The 16757-nt window shown below is 41.5% G+C and overlaps 4 protein-coding genes across 7 annotated transcripts; 3 read left to right on the plus strand and 1 right to left on the minus strand.

Moving 5' to 3' along the window:
• Nucleotides 1-110: 110 nt before the first annotated feature.
• LOC115767813 (anoctamin-1) lies at nucleotides 111-9437 on the minus strand. Of its 4 annotated transcripts, none has more exons than XM_030712147.1 (9): nucleotides 8989-9437; nucleotides 5825-6381; nucleotides 3662-4231; nucleotides 3158-3213; nucleotides 2522-3077; nucleotides 1828-2452; nucleotides 1555-1760; nucleotides 1209-1490; nucleotides 111-1149 (listed from the first exon to the last, which is right to left on the minus strand). In XM_030712147.1, exons 2-9 carry the CDS (start codon nucleotides 6344-6346, stop codon nucleotides 877-879), a joined length of 3090 nt encoding a protein of 1029 aa, XP_030568007.1. In that variant the 5' UTR covers nucleotides 6347-6381; nucleotides 8989-9437; the 3' UTR covers nucleotides 111-876. The 4 variants fall into 4 exon arrangements, with proteins under 4 accessions (XP_030568007.1, XP_030568008.1, XP_030568005.1 ...); XM_030712148.1 differs by lacking the exon at nucleotides 8989-9437 and adding an exon at nucleotides 7763-8520 and having other exon boundaries at nucleotides 5912-6381; XM_030712145.1 differs by lacking the exon at nucleotides 8989-9437 and adding an exon at nucleotides 7763-8520.
• Nucleotides 9438-9529: 92 nt separating this feature from the next.
• On the plus strand, nucleotides 9530-10328 carry LOC115767814 (glycine-rich selenoprotein). Its single transcript, XM_030712150.1, has 3 exons — nucleotides 9530-9639; nucleotides 9703-9787; nucleotides 9848-10328. The coding sequence occupies exons 1-3, from the start codon at nucleotides 9621-9623 to the stop codon at nucleotides 10074-10076; spliced, it is 333 nt and encodes a 110-aa protein (XP_030568010.1). The 5' UTR covers nucleotides 9530-9620; the 3' UTR covers nucleotides 10077-10328.
• Nucleotides 10329-10771: 443 nt separating this feature from the next.
• Nucleotides 10772-13685, plus strand: LOC115767859 (IWS1-like protein). Its single transcript, XM_030712216.1, has 6 exons — nucleotides 10772-10973; nucleotides 11043-12215; nucleotides 12289-12457; nucleotides 12533-12896; nucleotides 12996-13400; nucleotides 13467-13685. Exons 1-6 carry the CDS (start codon nucleotides 10952-10954, stop codon nucleotides 13587-13589), a joined length of 2256 nt encoding a protein of 751 aa, XP_030568076.1. The 5' UTR covers nucleotides 10772-10951; the 3' UTR covers nucleotides 13590-13685.
• A 1550-nt stretch (nucleotides 13686-15235) lies between these two features.
• Nucleotides 15236-16693, plus strand: LOC115767862 (lambda-crystallin homolog). Its single transcript, XM_030712220.1, has 3 exons — nucleotides 15236-15373; nucleotides 15440-15818; nucleotides 16015-16693. The coding sequence occupies exons 1-3, from the start codon at nucleotides 15330-15332 to the stop codon at nucleotides 16546-16548; spliced, it is 957 nt and encodes a 318-aa protein (XP_030568080.1). The 5' UTR covers nucleotides 15236-15329; the 3' UTR covers nucleotides 16549-16693.
• The last annotated feature ends 64 nt before the right edge of the window (nucleotides 16694-16757 follow it).

Below are 16757 nucleotides of genomic sequence, written 5' to 3' on the forward strand. Positions count from 1 at the left end.
AACATAGAGTATAGGCATGTATGTTATGTGTGTGTATATATATATAAGGTACATTGGATTGTTTTATAGTTATATGTTTATTTAGTTGTTGATGTTGTTGTTGTTGTAGTTGTAGTTTTAGTTTTTGTATATATGTACATATGCTAGGCACACGCAATCTGATAAGTTTGGTTTTTCTGTAGGTACAAACGATATCTTAAGATTGAAAATAACGCGTTTGATTAGATAATTGCAGTTGATGTGCACTTTGGACGTGAATAGAAAGCAGTTAAACACTTGCTTTCTTATTTCGTAATATATTATTCTCAACAATTCGGCGCAAATACTTAATGGAGCTAGGGATCTATCATATGAATGTGCATGTGCGCTTGTATATGATCTGCTATGATTCTATATATTGCGTTAATGCATTTTTACACATTTTGATGTATCTAATTCGAGTACCTGGCTGCATCAGTCGCAGTTTCTACGAACACTTTACAATTTGGCAATTAATTATTGGATTTTTTGTAAAAATGTCGCAACTTGTAACAGGAATTATGCAGATGCAAAAGAATGCATTTTGCCTCTTGAGCATTTCACATGCAATTTGCAAAAACAATATAAAAAACATTTCAATTGTTAAGTACAGTAGAATGACAAAACACAATATGAACAATTAAGGCGAACAAAATATGCCCTTAAACTAATTGTATATTACGTTATATATACAAAAGTACATAAGCTATATATTTTTTAAATATACATAATTCACGCCCTAACAAACTCACATTTGAGGCTTATAACTAAAATGCACTTTCGATTACCACTGGCAAAGAACATGGACATGGGGGTGTTGGGATTTGGCTACGCGTGCGTGTTTCAGGTATTATAGTTTTAGACATAGGTTGTGGCATTGTCGCCAGCAGCTGCATCACTTCCATTTTGACGCTGACGCAAAAAGTTGTCCGTCTCCGTCTTTGTAACTGCTGCACCACCACCGACCGTTGGCTGTGTCTGTGACTGGGTCACTTCCTGTGCCTGCCTTTTCTCATACTCAATGATATGCTCCCGGAGCAGAAAGTTTTCGCGTTTGATGCGCTTAAGCAGACGGCCAGAGACGTCGGGCACAGCCCAGCGCAGTATGCCCTGCAGCATGGTTATTATATTCTGTAAAAGCAATTCGTTACGACAAGCGTTTAAAGAGGGAATCAATCAATGCAGCTCACTTGATAGATGACAATGAAAGCTAGACGGGCGGTCAAGATCTTCCAATAAATCATGGGTCGTTTATAAGGTGGGTTCTCCCAGGGATCGTTGCGGAACTCTATGTAATGGCACTCCGTTACATTCGCCTGGGCGCTAACATCCAAAAGCGATTGCGTCCCATAGTCCTTGGTATAAAAGGTAGCCAGTGTAAAGTTTAGATAACCATTCAGCTCTGGATCATCATGGGTGGCTTTGTAGACTAGTTTCGGTATAAAGTTGCTGCTAAATGCAATTATCATGGCCTGCATTAAATTAATAAAAATGCATATTGATTACCATATAGACAACAATTAGGAATTAGCTTACGCTAGAAGCGACCGCAATGTGCGTAACGACAGCCATTATGCTTTGCCAGACACCAATATTTCGGGCACGCATGCCCACGGGACGTCGCATGAAGCGCAGCATCTTGATGGCATCGAGGCGGACCTCTATCACGTTATTAATCAGCGCCAAAAGAGGAGCCAGTGGAAATGCCAAGCTAAACAAGGTTATGAAACCGTATTGCACCACTGAAATGAAGAGGAAACGAACATAACAATGGGCATGTCAGATTTGTATTATGATGTTCAATCATACCCATTTCCAGATATTCCTCGTAAAGTGAACTATTTTCGGTGGGCAGCAGATTAAAATCTTCGGTGAACTGATTGGTAGAGGGCACCAACTTCTGCTCGCTGTGCCGCCTATACCAGTCATAACGCTGGCTAAACTCCTTGGCGGTGCGCATTAGAAAGGGTATCAGCATTTCGACGATGGCATTCACTGCCTGCTTGCCCACCATAATAATGACCAGCTGCACGCAGAGCTCCATGAGGCAGCCACCCGGATTGCACTCCTCCTGGCGAAAGCTAAATATCCGATTGTACTTGGAGGGATAACCAACGAATTTTCCCTTTAGGAATGCTATATAGAATAGCGATGAGTAATAGTTGACAAACTGGAACACATAGTTCTTGATTGTGAGGCTCTCATCGTACTCCGTCTGGGTGCGACAGTATTCGTAATTGGTCAGCCGAACAGCCAGATTGCTGTAAGCCATGTCCAATATGGAGATAACAATTAAGTCCAGGAAGCCCGCCGTTATGGGCAACACCATTATTCTGTACGTCATCGTGTTCTCATTCGCAAGAATAGTATGGGATGCCCGTTGCGCCATGCGATAGATGATGACCGCCGCCACGGCGATCAATGATATGCAGATCTAGAACGGTAAATGCAATAATAAATTAGTAAATACGAAGCTGACTGCGAGTGGATTTGATTCACTTACAAACAACACCATGATGCTATAGCTTGTAAAGTTGGGCAGAAACTTAGTGCTCCAGAAGGGCACATCAGGATCGAAGGAGGTCTTCGGGTCGTTCAGCTTATCGCTAAACCGTTTCGAATTGGATATTTTGGCAAGATATTGTGGCCGTGGATGCTCCACATGATGATTGAAACCGGTCAGACCCCAACGATGAACCAGTCCCGCCGAATATCGCTTCCACAGCTCCAAATAGATAACAGCCCAAATGGCCATTACAAAGGCAAACACCATCGTCATTTGGTTGTCTATCAAATAGTTAAACCTGGACGAGGTGCACGTCTCATTGAGACGCCAAAATTTACAGCCACGATCGCACTGGGGACACATGATCGTTTCGTTGTCGTTGCAAATGTCAAAGCTAATCGGATCGCTGTTCCACGTTAGAAAGCCGTACACAAAGAAGAGTATGCCCAGAATGCTAACCGGTATCAGCATTTGCGTATAGAATCCCAGCCAGGCAAAATATAGCGCCACCTTCGGCCCAAAATAGTCCTTGATGTGATCCAACGGTTGCAGACTGTCAAAGAGAGAATATATAAATAAATGAATTCAATAATTGTGAGAGAGCTGGGAACACATATGAGAAATATCACCTACTTCTTCCATTTGCCAATGTTCGCCCACTCCTTCAGCAGTTTGCCGCGTGTGTCCTTCTGAAATACACAATTTGTTGTTTATATATATATATATATGAGCGGGTATTGCCCGGCCTTGCCCGTGGAGCGTTTTGTGCTAAAAATTATAGATATTTCCTTTCCACTAAGTACAGGCCCGTGGAAAATTGAAATCCCACCCGTTCCATCTTGAGATGAGCTTTGTGAAGGTGTGTCAACTAAGTTGAATAGATCCTTGGTAATCTTTGACCACCATTTCCAGCAAGGAGGAGTGGATTTTTCGAAAAGTTTAAAACACCCCTCAAATGCAGTTGAACAAAGCTCTTTGAAAATGAGCTTGAGGCCGATCGGATAATAAGCAAGAAAGTTCCATACATATATTTTTCGCGATTTTTCCACACTCGTGGGTGGAATTTCAGTCAGTCAGTCGGGACAAACAGTTTTGTATATAGAGATAGAGATAATAAGTTGATTTAAACCAGCTTACATCGTGCAGAGTATATGCGCAGAGATAGACGCCATCCTCGATGAGCTTTTCGATGCCCAGATTATCAGCCTTCTCTTCGCCCCCTTCGAATTGCTGGCGCTGCATTATGAAATTGATAATGGAATAGCGTGTGCTCTCATCAAAATAGTTCGGATGCTCCTCGTCGTATAGCTCCAGATATTTGCGGGCGAATTCCAAATGAATGCGCGGCTTGCGTTCCGGAAACAGTTCGGTGTTCAGCTGCACGGAACTGAATAGGCTGCGGCAAATGCGACTGACTGCCCTAAAATCGGGCGTGGTATCAGCGATTATTTGCTCCTGACCTGGTATGATCTTCAATGGCATCTTGATCTTCAAAATCTCAGCATACCGATAGAGCACCTCGGCAGGCGCATGCAACTTGACAAAGTGCACCCATTGCTCCTTATAGTACTCTAGCTGTATGCCTTCGCTCATCAGGTTCGCCTCGAAGATCCTGCGTTTGCTGGCTGCCACCTCGTCCACATCCTCGCCCTTGTAGGCCAGCACAAAGTCCACGCTGCGGCTGCCATCGTTGAAGCGTCGATACGTCTGCGGCAAAAGATATAAACAAACATTTGATGAATATATCACAAAGATCGCATGTTACGCAATTAAATCTCAAATATACATATAAATATATATATATAGTACATAGATCGATTGGGTGTGGAAAGCGCGTGTAGGTGCGTGTGCGTCTGCCAAACCAGCACAAAAATCGAAAGCATCTAAATAATATCTCACACTGTCTTTGGTCTCCCAACTCTCTGAAAGTAAGGTCGAACGCAGAGTCTTGGATATTGAACGGCAGAACATGCTGCGACTTAACCGATCTGCTGCAATATACAAATTAAACTGCAAGCTCCTCCGGCAAGATCCTAAATGAAGTACGAATATCCCGAGTACCCCTTATCGAATAAGAATGCATGTTTCAATGCAAATATCAACGAAGCTACTGATACCACGACCCAAAGCCAGTCGGGCTTAATCGATTTCAATTCTATGAAATTCGACTTGTGTCCATATTGTTTATACATATAATAAATATAAATAAATACGCTCAGAATTCCACCGGGGGTTTATTGGTACTAAGACCAGTTATGTTTACTTAAAGCAAACACAACAATATTAGGGCCCTTATCAGGACCCACAGCTGTGTTTATATTATGAATATTCTCTCAATTTTAAAGCCTTGATGGGTTACGATATTAATAAATCTTAAAGCGAAGCATTTTTTGTGACCTTGCAGAGGTTATTGGGATGTCCAGAAAGAACACAAATCAGACACCATAGAGAATATTATGATATCTAATCCTACTCAACATCCGGGTAGCTGTCTTGTCAGGAGCTATCGCTCGAAGAATGTGATCTTTTTCGAAAAAACTTTGTTATCTAAAATATTCTATGTAAATAGGTAAAAAATAAAAATCTGCAGTATTTCAGTTTTGCAGCTTAAATTGTCGCGCTCTGTGGAAACAAGTCAAGGCTTTGAACTTTCGAATATTTTCCCCCTATATTCCACGCTTATGATTAAGTTCGATATACACATGTATGTACTTAAAGTTAATTGATGTACAAGCTATGTATGCTATAGATATGTACATATGCTAAAAAATTGCCATTACCCATTCCCGCAAGCAAACTATTGAAAAAGAGAGAAAAAAGAGAAAGAATATGGTGAGAAACGTAGCCAGCCAGCAAGTAAAGAAAATGCGTCGGCATGTGATATGCTCTATCAAAATCAAATTTAAGATAAATAAAAATGTGTATGCAATATGCAATCGTTCAGTTTTTTAGACAAATCGAGCAAATGCATTTAAAGTCAAACGGAGTTGAGTGCGCAACTAACAAGAGACAAATGAGATTGGGTGAGTTTTGTATGCGGTGTTGTCATGGAACGCTGGAAATGAAACATGATCGTAATGTTAAGCTCGTGCGACTGAATAGACAGATGTGTGAGAGAAATTGGCGATTGCAGCGTAACATAAGAGATAGAAGGACAGAGAGAGAGAGAGAGAGAGCTGTTTATAATAATTGGCATATTGAGACATTTGGCAATGCTTGAGCTAAATGCGACGTGCTTCTTGTATTTTTTTTTTGGTTGTTGTTTATTTTTTTTTGTTTTGTTGATCGTTGGTTGTTTACCCTCAATTTCCACTGGGAGTATGTAATTGGCAATTTCTTATCTTTATTAGAAACTGTGCTACTTTGTCTTAAAAGACGTCTAGAGACCTCATCATCGCCGCTGCCGCCGCCACCAGCACCAGATCGGCTATAACTATAGACACCGCCAGCGCCGCCTCCGCCGCCGCCAACGCCAATGCCGGTGGGCAGATGTGTGCGTCCATTTTGTAATGCTAGCACCTGAGCCGCAATGGCAGCATCCGCTTGATCACCACCACCGACACCATAACCGGCACCATTTAGATGCTCCAGCGCCGTTGACTGTCGATAGCCCGGCTGCCAGGGCAGCCTGTGCTCCGCGGCAGCGCTGCTGCTGCCGCCCAGTCGCAAACTGTTGCGCGTCTCATCTCCGGCCAGATCCACCGCCGAGTGGTAAATTGTGTTTCGTGACTGCGATAGCGACTTGCGATGCGCTGCCGCCGCTGCCGCCTCCGAATCGGCCAGCGAGATCGTATCAAAGTAGAGACTCTCACGCTCGTCCATTTCCGATTCGGGATAATCGTAGTCGTGGGTGCGCACTGCAAACAGTATTACAGATGATTAGTCGCCTGCTTATGCAAAATGCGTCAGTTGTACACATATGTATTTGTGTATGTATGTGTGTGTGTGTATGTATGTATTTATGTATGTTTACATATATGCACATAGATATACATATGTATGTGTTTGTATGTATCGTATGTAGAAATCACAGCAAAGCACGGTATGAGTTGGCATGGTATGTTATGCTATGAAGGTTGCAATATGCTGATAGTGCGCACATTCTGCATAAAAGCTTTGGGCTAATCGATCGAATGATAAAAATAAAATGCCGCGGCCACTAATCAATTAGAATTTGCACAGTGGGTCATACATACACAAAACAGATAATTCTTGCAACAAAAACACCACCTGCAAACTGCAAGCGGTTTAGCATAAATGCCGCAACATAAATATTAAAAAAAAAAATAAATAAAAAAATAAATCTGAAGAGCAAATATTTAAGATAAGCTGCATTGAAAATACTAGATTTTCTAATTTTGCATTTATTGCATTCGGAATTTATGTCTGTTAAAACGTGTTTGCAGTTCAATGACAATCGCCCCACTGTGCGCGAGCTAATTTGAAAGCGAAATGGAAGTTATCAGTAGGTGACGGCAGCCAATGCGGCTACTGATATTCGGTAAAATGGGGGTCATTGAAATGCGGCCAATTATGTAATTGCTTGATACGGGAGTATGAGAGCCACCAAATGGATGATCATCCATTTCCGGCTGAGAACAGTGCAAAGTGACCAATGTGCGGCTGTCATATTGCGATTTGACGATGACTTCATGCAGATGTGATGCTAAAGTGTATGATCATGTGTTTTTTGGGTGGGGGGTGCATCTATAAACAAATTACAGCTATTGAGCAGATGTAATGTAGATGTATACACGTGTGCAGACAGCACACACGCATGTAAACAAATGTACAAACAGAAATTATCTTGGATCTCAATAGTTAAGCAAATGTTAAACACTCGACACACAGATCCAAATACACACACACGCACACACTAAAAGAAAAAACGTCTAAAAATATAAAATCAAATTACGTTAATTTGCATATGAATGAATGTGAATGTGAATGCGAATTGGAACTGAACGAGAGCATATTGATAATGTTTGTTTTTGTTATTCATTAAAGGATGCATACGTATGGCATAGTATGTTTGTATGTATGCATGTGTGTATTGTCATTTATTTACCCGCTGAATACATTGTTGAGGCACAGTGAAAGACAGCAGTAAGAGAAGTAGAGAGAGAGAGGGAGAGAGAGAGAGAGCGACAAGAAAAGGAAGTTGAAGAGTAGAGCCAGCCAGGTGGCAGCTTAAAGTATCGAGTATTGTACTCGGTACTTGTTACTCGCTACACGTACTCGTTTCCAGTTCACGCTAAGCGCGCGATCGTTTGTGCAACAGCAGCTTTTGAGGACGTGCCAGGCATAACGGTAGACTAACTGACGGCAAAGAAAGGAAGAGAACAAAAGACGAGAACAGAAAAACCGTTTTTTATCAGCAGCTTTAATAAACAAATTTCACGCCCGCACACACACACACGCTTAGAGACTGACCAGCGGCCAAATGATGTCAGCTAATAAAAAGAAAAGAATAATAAAGGCAAAAACGAATCGAGCTAGAAAAATGCGTACGCGCGCGTTGTTTGCCGATTACTGACCAAACTCAGGCAATGCGCCGTACGCAGAGCAGCAGCCAGTACAACAACAACAACAACAATAATAATAACAATAATAACAACAACAAGAGTTGATTGCCAAAAAGGCAACGACAGCGTGCAACGAGCTGTAACCGAAGATACAGATATGGAATACACGCACACACGCATACCTGAATTAAATAGAATACATATGCACATGCCCATGTACATACATAAATATAGACGTGTTTACATAAATATTTGCTTGGCCCCAAAGGTCAAGTTGAAGTGTAAATGATTTGTAACCAAAATCAAAGTGCAAATTAGAAAGATGCCCAACCCGTTTTTTTTTTTTTTATCAAATACATATGTACTTATTTACTTGGCGTATGTAAATAAATGTTGGCCAGTCTATGCCGGCTGTTTGGACCGCCAATGAAAAGTGTCGGTCAAACTATGTCACAAATTAAATACATATATATATATACGTATATTTATTTACTTATATTTCGTTTGCCGAAAATTAAATACTCTTCTAAAAGCCATATTGGATATAGTTTTTCGATGTTGTTAGCAACAAATTAATTGCTAGCAAAAAGTTTCTCATATAAAAAACTCTATTTTTTAGACTAATTTCTAGAAAGGGGGACCTACAGCTATTTTGACTCTGTCGATATTCAGAAACCTTCCATTCATATTGTTGCACATTCTATGATAAAATGACAATACCCTCTGCTAGAGTATAAACACGCTGCGTGGGAGGGCAACGGTAATGCAACGGCCAACGGCTACCACAGATTTTAGTTATAAAAATTTTGATTTGATTCTTGAAAATGACTCTAAGGCCAAATGACGACGCTGTTAGTCAGTGATGGGCGCAGGCTGTAAACTTGGTTAGATACAGGCATTAGTAGTTAGTGCTAGAATTTGCAGTCCACTCGAACTCACCTCGGCGTCAGGTAGCAGCTGACCGTGGTTATAGCCTGTGTCAGCTCCACGATTGTATTGTTATAGCTTTCTTGTATGATGTATTGTTATTGTATATATATTGTGCGATCGTTGTGATAATCGTGCTGCAAAAGACGCTAGCGTAAGCGTCTTTGCTATGTTTTGTTATGGCTAAATTGAAACTTGTATTCCTTTGCACTTGACTAAAACTGGCAAGCTATCGAAATATCGATAGCTCAATAACAATATCGACTTATCGCATTAAGACAACATACAGTTGAGCGTCAGAGGTGTTCCCGTAACCTTCTAAGCAAATATTACCTAACCCTTAAGTGGAATGCAAACTATGTATGATAATAACATATTTGTTTTGCTTTAATTTATTGTCCTAAGAGTTACAAAATATTCGAACAAATAATTCAAATATTGTTTCCTGAAACGTTCCACACACACTCGGGGGAGTGCCGGTAATGTTGCTTTGATGAATATCGATATGTCATATATTGTGAATACGATGCTATCGTGACTGCATCACAATTTATAGACACGTCATGGTCAACAAAATTGTTAGTTGTATAAATAATAAATAAACTGCGAAACAAGACACTTTTGCATGTGTACACGATCGCAGCATGGTTTACATTGACCGCAGTGAGTATTCCCGAAACCAGACAGCTGCTTTGGAATACTATTGAAGCAATCGCTTGATTTTAGGTGGTCGCGTCTGGGAGAAGCGTCCTTGGGACTTCCAACGTGTTGTCGAGATATTTATAGGACTTTGGTATCTGATACTGCAATTGTAAGTATAATTGTTGATATTAGGAAACCTTTATATTAATATAGTTTTATTTTCTTGTAGCTTCCAGACCCTATTGGCACCTTTTAACGGTGGTAATGGAAATAACCGCAGCAACGAACGTCGTAGCACTGGTTGGGGTGGTGGCGGTGGAGGAGGAGGAGGAGGCGGTGGTGGTGGTGGTGGTGGCGGCTCCGGAGGAGGAGGTAACGGAGGTCTAAGGCCCAATCGACGCATTGGACGCATACAACCAACTATTAATTGTAGTTCATGCTCCATGGGCGGTGGATGAGGATAGCAGCGGCGTCCATGAGTCAAAAACGCTCGGTCGCCGCTGAACTACAGCGTAGTCGAAAAGCATTCATATATACTCCATATCGGTATTAGATCTCGCAAGATTTTTTGCGCATATGACGCAGCATTCATAAACTCAAAGCTGAGTGGAATGTGGCTGAATGGGTTTATGCTGATTTGGAGCTTGTTCTTTTGGCTACGTTTTAACAATAACTACACGAATACAAATTAGCTCGATTTTAGCTTTAAATATTTTTTTCGTACAAAACCGTTTTCTAAAACAAGGCGCAATATTAATTATTCTCGAATTTATTGGGCTACATAATACACTTTACAATAACACTAACTGAAATGTAATTAAAATTTAAATGTAGCGAAAAATAATACATTTAATACTTTTAATAAGGTGTTCGATAATAAATATTATTATTTAATCTTTCATTCTTTTAAGCAATCCGCAACAAGAATACAGATATTTGTGCAAAATAAATTACGTACTGTCCAATATAATACAGCAATAGTCAAACAGAATATTCATAAACGTAAATTATTTAAAACTTTCAAATAAATATACGATTTATGAACCAGAACTAGTTCTGCTAAGAAAAAAAAATCGAACTGCTTTCTAGTTCCAGCCAAAATATATCGAACATTTGACGTTTCGTTTTCATTTGTTTCGTTAGCTATCTGCTGCGGCGAGTCAATCGTATTGTACAACATACATACATACGAGTGCGCGTGTGTATGCTCGTAATTTTTTTGAGAATTTAAAAGCGTTCTTAGTAATATTTTTGGACCTCAGCATCTGCGTTAAACATTAACTAGCCAAATTGTTAAATATCACATGAGCCGAGCTTTTTAACTGCTCAAAATATGGATATGGAGGCTGAAAAAGGTATAACACAAAAACAGGGAAGAAAACCTTAGCGTTAGCGTGCTTATGCGCCCACATTTTGTTTTCTAGGCGAAGCGTTCAGCAAGGAACCAGATGGTGACGCGGTTCCGACATCGGATACAAACTCGAAAACTATTCAAGACAATGAAGTTGATTCAACGTGCATTGTGGAGGAATCGGCCATTATGCCACCTAGCGAGCCAGTAGAAGAAAAACCTAGATCTCCGCGCACAAGCAGTCGTTCACCTAGCGCAACACGAAAATCGCGTAGCCGTAGCGGCAGTGTAATTGACAGCTCGCGACGCTCTCGTAGTCGTTCTGAATCCAGACGGTCGCGTAGTGGATCTGGTCAACGTTCACGAAGTGGCTCCCGACGCTCCCGTAGTGGGTCTGGATCCAGGCGTTCGCGTAGTGGATCTGCACGTTCGCGAAGTGGCACACGCTCTCGTAGTGGATCTAGACGTTCACGCAGTGGATCAAAACGATCTCGCAGCGGATCAGGTGGACGCTCGCGCTCTCGCAGTGGATCCAGACGCTCACGCAGTGGCTCAAGACGTTCTCGTAGCGGATCCAAACGTTCTCGTAGCGGATCCAGACGCTCCCGTAGTGGATCTGGATCTAAGCGCTCACGAAGTGGATCTGTGCGCTCACGTAGTGGATCTAGGCGTTCACGTAGTGGATCGAGGCACTCACGTAGCGGATCGAGGCACTCTCGAAGTGGCTCTAGGCGCTCGCGCAGCGGATCGGGCGGACGTTCCCGAAGTGGATCTAGACGCTCGCGTAGTGGATCTGGATCTAGACGCTCACGCAGCGGCTCCAGGCGTTCACGAAGCGGATCCAGGCGATCACGCAGTGGATCTGGGTCCAGACGATCACGCAGTGGATCTGGATCCAGACGATCACGGAGTCGCTCAGGAGGTCGTTCCCGGAGTGGATCAAGACGCTCGCGCAGTGGTTCAAGACGCTCCCGTAGCGGCTCGAGGCGTTCTCGTAGCGGTTCTGGCTCTAGACGCTCACGAAGTGGATCGCGTTCTCGAAGTGGTTCCAGACGATCACGTAGTGGCTCAAGAGCCTCCCGTGCCGGCTCAGTGCGCTCTCGCAGCCGCTCCAACAGCGCTGGCTCCACACATAGTCCTAGTAAATCGAAAAAGAAGTCCCGATCGCGCTCAAATAGTATTGCCGAGTCTGTTACCTCACAAGATGCACTGAATCGCAAACGTGCTGCAACGAGTGACTCAGAAGGTAAGTTAACATATATATATATATCTTATGGGAATATACACATATATATAAATATATTATTTCCCTGCCATAGATGACACACCAAAGCTACAGAAAAAACGTGTTAAAATCACAGACACAGATAACGAGGATGAAGACAATACGGATAAACAGGCCACCGATGCGGACGATGAGGAAAAAACAAAGGAAAAAATTGTCAAAAGTTCAGATGATGAAAACACGCCCATTTCAAATGAACCAGAGTAAGTGCCCAAACAGTTATTTATGTATATATTTATTATAATTTGTATTATATATATTTATTATAATTTCTTTAGGAACAGCAACTTTATATCCGACTTCGATGCAATGCTGCTGCGTAAAAAGGAAGAGAAACGCGTGCGTCGCCGCAAGGGAGATATCGATCTGATAAATGACAATGACGATCTAATCGATCAATTGATTATAAACATGAAGAATGCATCTGACGATGATCGACAGCTGAATCTGGCTGGTAAGCCGGCAACAAAGAAAATTTCAATGCTCAAGCAAGTGATGTCACAGCTGATTAAAAAGGATCTACAATTGGCCTTTTTGGAGCACAATATACTCAACGTACTTACAGATTGGTTAGCCCCATTGCCAAATAAAAGCCTGCCTTGTCTACAAATACGGGAGAGCATACTAAGGCTGTTATCCGATGTAAATATAGCCATCAACATAGCTTGCCGGCAGATTTATATAACTATCTCTTTCCCTTCCGTTTACTTTCTCTCTTTCTCTTTTTTTTTCTTTTGATAGTTCCCGACCATAGATAAGTCCTATTTAAAGCAGTCTGGAATCGGAAAAGCTGTTATGTACTTGTACAAGCATCCACAAGAGACAAAGACAAATCGCGATCGTGCGGGTCGCTTGATATCCGAGTGGGCTCGGCCCATATTTAATTTAAGCTGTGATTTCTCAGCCATGAGCAAAGAGGAACGTCAAGAGCGTGATCTAGCGCAAATGTCCCGCAATCGCCATAAGAGCCCAGATCCAGAGCCCGCATCAAGCAGCAATCCACCATCGTTAAATCAAACATTCTCAAGTGAGGATAAATTGCTTCGTCCTGGAGATCCCGGTTGGGTGGCCCGCGCCCGTGTACCAATGCCTTCCAATAAAGATTATGTTATTCGCCCAAAGTCAACCGTAGAAGGCGAAGTTTCGGTAAGACCCTCCCATACTATTTTCCATATCTATCAATTAATATTCTATCCTTTTAAAATCATGTAGTCCTCAAAGCGCAAGCCCAACCGCTATGAAAAACATATGAAACGCTTCTTGGATTCGAAACGCTCGAAGGAGAGCCGTCGTGCCGTCGAAATATCTATAGAGGGCCGCAAAATGGCGCTTTAAGGATAGGATACCACTAGCTACACACATTTTATATACAGCATTCAAATCAACTGAACAAACCGAAATATATATATATATATATATATATATATATAGTATTATATATATATGCATCCATATATAATACTTAACGCCTTTCTGTAGATGTATGTATTTAAAAAGGCATCTTAAAGTGAACAATTCTCAATTCATTTTTATCTTTCAGACTTATATTCGACAATTGCTGGCCGGCTTAAGTAAATAATTGAGTTCCTCAAGTACCACATATGCCAATGGAAATGCTCTTCGCACACAATACTTAAGTCGCCGATGTCCTGTGATACGCTTTTTCAATGTCACACGCAAGTTTAATCTACTTACGACATACAAACATATATATATATGTATACATGTATGTATGTATATATATATATACAACAATCTCCTTGGCCTAGACCTCATAATGTTAGCTCGAACAAAATTGAGTTAAAATGCTTTAGCTGCCCACGCACTTAAGAGTGGCGACCCGAAATGCGAGATATCATCCATCAAGCCGAGGAGAATGAAGATAGGGCATAATAAGCAATATATTGTTCCAGAATAACTGAACCGACACAATTGATATGTACAATTAAGATGCTTATTAGAACCCGAATTAATAAATACGATAAATGAGAACTGCCATCTCATACTCCTCTTTATCATTTGCAATTTTACGCTATTGATATTTCTTAACTATACAAGGAGCCACATCTAGATATTGATTACATTTAAAAAAATATCAGAAATTGATAAATCTATTTTGCGTATATATACTATATATCTCGACTTTCAAGGCTCTAGCATCTTTTGTTTCTGAGTTCGAGGAGTTGCTACAGATGGACATGGCTGGATCGTATCAGCTCGACGTCCTGGTCAAGAATACAGTATATATGTATGAACCCTTCATGTGCCTGCTGGATATATATTTAACTAAAGTAAGTAGTATCTAGTGTTCTGCAAATACAGATTCATATTGTCCATATGCTAAGTAAACATGGATTTGTGTATATGTATGTATGTGTGTATGTATGTCTTCATTTGATAATTCAAACACTCATTTTTATCTCTGACGGTAGTTATACATTTGTTCTATACGTGTGTGAGAATAACAAATCGCATAGATACTTCCAGTCGGTAAACAATATGAAAAAAGAATTAATATTAAAAGTCAAATTAAGGGCATTTTGACAAAAATAAGAATAAAAATGAAAGCACCCAGTTGCGAATTAGATGAGAACGAAATGCATGACTATGCACATTTACATACATACATGCGCATATGTAACTGTTGTTGCAATGCATTCAATTTGAAACCGGTTTATTTTTATTTAGCGTTTATTATATATATATATATATATTTATATATGTATGTATGGGTATGCATATTGTTTTTGGCATTCTAGTATTGGTTTTTGTTGCGGTAAATTTTCCAGCGGGCCCTTGCTTTGATTTACTCCTCGCTGCTGCGGCGGCAATAAAAACTAGCTGAATTGTTGGTAGCCATTATCTGTACTTAAATCAGCAACACCCAGAAGGCATCACACTTTGTGTACATATGTAGGTCGCGTTCACCTTTTGTTGTTATCGCTTAATAAGTATTAAACCGGTTGCGCTTCACATATAAGTGTTCAAACGCATAAAGTGCTCCGCCTAATGTGGTAGTCGAGTTCTTTCGGTTCGCATTGAAATCAAAGAGACGCAAGCAAAACAAGACGAAACATGTCTGAATTAAAGAAAAGCGCTAAAATCGGCATTGTCGGCAGGTAGGATATGTCCAGATCCATGCATACATACAAACATACACAATTACATGAGATGTGCTTTGACAGCGGTCTGATCGGACGCTCTTGGTCCATGCTGTTCGCCTCGGTTGGCTACCAGGTGGTGCTCTATGACATCCTGCCCGAGCAGGTGCAGGGCGCACTGAAGGCAACGCAAAAGGAATTGATCGAACTGGAGGGCAAGGGCTTGCTGCGCGGCAAACTGAATGCGGCGCAACAATTCAGCTGCATTTCGGGCACCAACGATATCAAGCAACTGGCCAAAGGTGCCATCTTTATACAGGAGTGCATACCGGAGAATTTGGAGTGGAAACAGGAGCTGTTCAAGAAGCTCGATGATGTTGTCGATAGCAACACAATTCTGTCCAGTTCCACCAGCACGTTCCTGCCCTCGCTCTTTACCGCAAACTTAAAGCACAAACATAACGTGAGTTTCTTACACTTTTGGGGCCATGGAAAATTTATACAAATCTTTGTATGTGTGTGTGAGTGAGTGTGTGTGTGTGCTTATACATATCAGCATGTCGGGCGACATTATCTGCACCTGTCATTTGTCCCAGTGCTATTAGCATCTAATCTTGTACTTAGCACCAAGATTGATTTATGACCTTTTGCGGTTTTAGACTGTTGTCTCCCATCCCGTTAATCCGCCCTACTATGTGCCGTTGGTGGAAATAGTGCCAGCGCCCTGGACCAAGCCAGAGGTCGTGCAGAAGACGCGCGCCCTAATGGACGAAATTGGCCAGAAGCCCGTCACGCTGTCGCGTGAGATCGAGGGATTTGCCCTCAATCGCATTCAGTATGCCATTTTGAATGAAACCTGGCGTCTGGTCGAGGCGGGCATTCTCAACGTCAAGGACATTGATAGCGTTATGAGCGACGGCCTGGGCATGCGGTACGCCTTCCTGGGGCCACTGGAGACGGCGCATCTAAATGCCGAGGGCATGGCCAACTACTTTGAGCGCTACTCGAAAACAATCTATGCTGTCAGCGAGACCATGGGCGCCACACCCAAAATGGAGGGACCCACTGCCGTGGATATTGCCGAGCAGCTGAATGAAATGGTGCCGCTGGACAAGCTGGTGGAACGCCGAACGTACCGTGACAACTGTCTGACTCACCTGAGCTTATTGAAGAATAAGCTTAATAACAAATAAATATTATCACAAATTAAAGCAGTTTAATTCGGCGTACTGCAAGTACAAGCATTTATGTGAATTATTTATTAGGTCGACTTATAAATATGCAGGAAAGTTGTTTTGTAAATTTAGAGAATTAAGTACAAGGCTTAAACTGCAAAAACAAATGTTTTTTCTTCTTCTCGGTATCAGTTCACTTAAACTTACAAGGGACGTTAAAAAATAAA

The sequence above is a fragment of the Drosophila novamexicana genome, unplaced genomic scaffold, assembly GCF_003285875.2.
Source record: "Drosophila novamexicana strain 15010-1031.04,08,12 unplaced genomic scaffold, DnovRS2.1 tig00001466-arrow-arrow-pilon, whole genome shotgun sequence".
NCBI classification, from domain to species: Eukaryota; Metazoa; Arthropoda; class Insecta; order Diptera; family Drosophilidae; genus Drosophila; species Drosophila novamexicana.